Genomic DNA, 4,548 nt, shown 5'->3' on the forward strand with positions numbered 1-4,548 from the left:
GGGCCCCGGAGCTCCGGGCGGCCTTCGGATGGGGTGCCCAGGCTGCTGTCTGAGGGGGCGCGGTTCATGGGCTGGCTGAAGTCTTCGAATTCCACATCACCCGGGCGGGAAAAGCCGGACTTGTGCAGCTCCACGAGGACCTGGGAGTCCTGGTGGAAGGGACAGCAGGTGACAGTCAGGGGGGTCCTCTGGGGGCCACGCCTCAGCCCACGGGACCCACACCCAGCACCCACATTCTTGGCATCCACGGCATCCGCAGCCACCTTCATGCCCTCCAAGCACTTGGCGATGATGGGTACCACCTGCAGCTCAGCCTCCGACAGGAGCCCATACCCAGTCCCTAAGCGGGTGGCCCGGCGTTCATCCATGTCCTGAAGTTTCTGCACGGGCAGAGACAGGAGGAGCTCAGGGGGATGCGCACCCCAATGCCCATCTGGTGTGGGAAGACACAAGAGCAAAGAACAGAGACTCCAGATTGAGCACGGCTCACTGTTACCATAGCTTTCTCGTTCTCTTTCAGTACAGGAATCGGGACACGGTAGCGAGAGTTTTGAGGTATGTATAGGAGTTGGTTGACTTTTAGTGTTTTGTAAGAAGCTTGGCCTGGGAGTTTGGGGCACTCACATCAAATATTTGGGGCATCTGTGAAAAATAGAAGTGGGCCTGGTCTCGGTTGAAGCGCTGCAGCTGGGATGCATACTCATTCTTGCTCTCTTCTGCCATGTGACTCCGGAGATGGGCTTGCTGCTTGGCCTGAGGAAGTCAAGGGGCAGGTGATGGCGGGTGCGGGCGGCGTCCCATTCTGATCTCTCAAACCTGCCCCAGCCCCGACGCGCACCTTCTCCACGTCAGCCTTGGTGGCATTGATATCCTGGTCCAGCCGCTCGGCAGTCTGGGCGGCCTTCTCCACCTCCCTGCAGTCCCGCTCAAATTTACGCTTACTCTGCAGGGGAGACGGGACCACAGGGAAGCAACTGCTGTCCCCAAAGTAGGGGAGCCGGGAAATGGAGGCGGACTGGGACTGGGGGGGAGGTTACCCAGGAAGCGGAGCACAGGGGACCATGGGGAGCCCCTCTGCTAACTCACACTCTCCAGCTGTTTGAAGCCGTTCTCCAGCTGCTGCTGGGCCCGCCGCCCTTCCTGGAAGTGCTGCGGGGAGACAGGGAGGCAGCTCACCGGGGGCTCCTCCGGCAGGGGCTCCCCACAAGCCCCAGCGGGGACTCCTCACCATCTTCCTCTCCTGCTTCATCTCCTGCGAATACTTGGCCAGCTCGAGACACACTCGCACGCTGAGGTTTTCGGCCACCAGCTCCCTCTGGCCAGCGAAATCGTTCACCTCCTGCAGGAGCTGCACGAAGGACCGCTGCTGGCTGAACCTGGGCGGGGGGGAGTGGGGGAAGGGGTCAGCCCCCCACCCGGGAGGACGTCCCGAACACCCAGCTGAACGCCCAGCCCCGCAGGGGAAGCGGAAGCAAGGACGCCCCAAGCCAGGATGAATTCCGGTCCCCGTCCTTTACCCCTCAACCCTTGCGTTGGGATGCATTTCAGACCTTAGAATTATTTGGGGCCTCAGTAAGGAGATGCAAGTCTTATATCATGTATGCCTCACCCCAGTGCGGCTGGGAGCAGCATCTGGGATCCCGTTTTACGGCAAGATGCGTTAGTTCCACAGAGGAACTTATCTAGAATTCCCCAAGGATACTGAAAGTTTCAATTGCTCAAGTTCCTTTTTAAAAAGGCTTAGCTGGGTGTGGTGGCACACACCTGCCTGTCATCCCAGCGCTATGGATGCCTGAGGCAGAAGGGTCACAGTTCAAGCCCAGCCTCGGGCAATTTAGCAATAACCTGTCTCAAAAAGAATTTTTTTTTTTTTAAATAAAAAGGCATAGTGGGCTGGGGATTTAGTACAGTCATACCGGCACCTGCCTGGCAAGTGCAAGGTCCTGAGTTCCATCCTTGGTACCAAAGGGAGGGGAAAAAAAAAGGCATACTATTTGCATAGAACCTGTGCACTCCTCCCCTAGACTTTATACTATCTGTGGTTGACTTACAATACCTGATACAATCTAAATGCCAGGTACACAGTGGTCACGTTGTTTCGCTTAAGGAATCATGACAAGAAGAAATAAGTTTGTACAGGTTCAGTAGAGGCACAGTTATTTTAGTGGGATATTTTTGATCTTTGGATAGGAAGGGACAACTGTATTCACACTGACTGAGATAAAAGACTATAATTAACACCAAGTCAATCTGCCTGGAGGTTGCTATCTAACAAGTGAACAGGGCTGGGGATTTAGCTCAGTGGTTCTACCACCTGCCTCGGTAGGGCAAAGTCCAGACTTGGTTCCCCCATACCAAAAAAGCAAGTGAACAAAACAAAGAAGAAAGAGAGCAACTTTTTTACTTCTAGAGGTTTTTGGAGGGTGGGATAAAGCAAAATGCTCTAACAATTTCTGTGGGTGGGGCAACTGCTTGAACACATAAACTCAGTTTATCTTTGTGCGAGACAAAGGCTAGGTACCACGCTGTTGGCCCCAATTCACAGAGAAAGAAAAGAGAGGCACAAAATAAGCTACTTGCCCCAAACTTCTCATTTTGCAACTATTGGCGCATCCCTGTTTAACAGATGAGGAAAACAGGCAGAGAACCTGAGTCAGGAGGATCACAAATTCAAGCCCAGCCTGGGCAAATCAGTGAAACACTTAGCCAGACCCTGTCTCAAAACGAGAAAAATTAAAAGGGCTGCTGAATACAGCTCAGTCAGTGCAAAGGCCTTGGATTTCATCTTCGCATTGGAACAACACCCCCCTCAAAAAAAACTTGAGGAGGGAAACTGAGTCCCGTGCCCCAAAACTACTTGGCTACAAAGGAGTGGATTCAGGGTTCCAATCGGGTCGTCTGGATCTTGCACCCAGGTTCTTGTCTCGACAGAGGCGCGAGGTGGGGTGGCCAGCAGGGGGAGAGGGAGACAGACCCAAGTCTAGCCCTTGAGCCCCCTCCCTCTTACTTGGATTCGGGGTCATCTTTGGTAGGTCTCTTGGGCAGGTATTTTTTCACCAGGCTCCTGAAGGGAGGCAGAGGCAGAAGGCTGAGCCCGCGGAGCTCCAGCTGCGCCCCCTGACCCCAGGCCGCGTCCACCCCGGGGTCTCACCGCAGCTGCTTCGCGTAGGCCTGTTCGACCTCCGTGCGCTCTCTCACGAACTTCACGTATCTGTCCAACAGGTCTAGCCCCCACTGCGTATGGCGCTCCAGCACCTCAAACTGATCCTGATTGGGGCACAGGGTGGGGCGGGCCCGGTCACAACCTTCCTCGGGACCCCTGGCCCACCGACCCAGGCCCCGGGAGCCTCCCTCCAGGAGCGCGGAGCAGGCGTTTCGACCTCCGTGCGCTCTCTCACGAACTTCACGTATCTGTCCAACAGGTCTAGCCCCCACTGCGTATGGCGCTCCAGCACCTCAAACTGATCCTGATTGGGGCACAGGGTGGGGCGGGCCCGGTCACAACCTTCCTCGGGACCCCTGGCCCACCGACCCAGGCCCCGGGAGCCTCCCTCCAGGAGCGCGGAGCAGGCGTCAGGCGAGGCAGGGCCCGGGTCTGCGGACGGCCAAGAGGGGTGTGGAAAGGAGCAAGGCCACTCCTCCTGCCCCAGCTCCCCTAATCCCCCCAGATTCCGGAAAATCCGGCCGGCGGGGCGTGAGTCAGGGCCAGAGGCGCAGGGATGGGGGAAACGTAAGGGGGGGCTCAGAATGGTCAGGGCAGGCACCGAGTTCCCGATTTCCCAGGCTTGTCGATGTGTGACTCAGTTTCCCCGAATGGCTCCACTCCATCTCCCAGAGTTGGAGGGGCGAAGGCGATCCGGGGGGCTCTGCGGCACCCAGGAAACCAGGGATTCCACCGCCCCCACAGGGGAGAAGTAGGAGGTCCAGCTAGGATAGGGGGAAAGTTCTGGGGTTTCCTGGGTGAGAGGCCAGCAGGGCAGCCCCGCCCTTGCTTGGGGCTAGCGGGGAGGCGGAGGTGGGGGGGCTGGGGGCCCCCCCACCCCAGAGCTCGCCTAGGTATAGTCCCAGGAGACTGGAAGGCGGTCCGGACTGGTTGGCCCCACGTGGGGGACGGGGGTGGCCAGAGGGCCCCCTCCCCCTCCGCGCCGGACAGGCGGGGGGCGGGCAGGGACCCAGGGGCGGTAAAATAAGCCTGGCTCGGCCGGGGTGCTCAAAATAGGTGACCTCGCCCGGCTGCCCCGGCCTGGTCCCAGGGCTTCTGGCTGCCTTCCCGTCCAGGCCGTGCCTCAGTTTCCCCGCGCCCGCCCCGCAAGGTCTCTCTTGGCTCGAGACTCTGGGGAAAAGCCCTAGCGAAGGCAGAGGGCAGAGGGCGGGGACCCAGGGGTCAACGCAGAGAAAAACGTGGAGCCCCCGCTAAAGTACAGCAGGGACAAAGCCGGTGAAGTTTGGATCCTAGCAAGCGAGAAGTTGCGGCCGGGCCGCCGATCGGACTCACCCACAACTCGGTGCCCCAATCCATGCTGCTCCCGCCCCGAGGCCGCCGCGGAG

At 58.6% G+C, this 4,548-nt stretch overlaps 1 protein-coding gene and 1 long non-coding RNA gene across 2 annotated transcripts in view; both read right to left on the bottom strand.

Annotated features, from left to right (window-relative positions):
* Trip10 (thyroid hormone receptor interactor 10) overlaps window positions 1-3,375 on the bottom strand; it is a gene marked incomplete at its 5' end in the record, with an annotated part of 9,710 nt that extends 6,335 nt beyond the window's left edge. The window contains 8 exons of the mRNA XM_010635062.3: window positions 5-149; window positions 234-380; window positions 625-753; window positions 839-943; window positions 1,087-1,149; window positions 1,229-1,376; window positions 3,008-3,064; window positions 3,152-3,375. Of these exons, the coding sequence (XP_010633364.2) occupies window positions 5-149; window positions 234-380; window positions 625-753; window positions 839-943; window positions 1,087-1,149; window positions 1,229-1,376; window positions 3,008-3,064; window positions 3,152-3,375 (1,018 nt within the window). The remainder of the gene's footprint in view (window positions 1-4; window positions 150-233; window positions 381-624; window positions 754-838; window positions 944-1,086; window positions 1,150-1,228; window positions 1,377-3,007; window positions 3,065-3,151) is intronic.
* A 2-nt stretch (window positions 3,376-3,377) lies between these two features.
* On the bottom strand, window positions 3,378-4,548 carry LOC104869502. The gene is made up of 3 exons (XR_782344.2): window positions 4,496-4,548; window positions 3,765-3,927; window positions 3,378-3,467 (listed from the first exon to the last, which is right to left on the bottom strand). It is a non-coding gene; the product is annotated as an uncharacterized LOC104869502 (long non-coding RNA).

The sequence above is a fragment of the Fukomys damarensis genome, unplaced genomic scaffold (assembly GCF_012274545.1).
Source record: "Fukomys damarensis isolate Sample0158 unplaced genomic scaffold, DMR_v1.0_HiC HiC_scaffold_37, whole genome shotgun sequence".
Classification (NCBI taxonomy): Eukaryota; Metazoa; Chordata; class Mammalia; order Rodentia; family Bathyergidae; genus Fukomys; species Fukomys damarensis.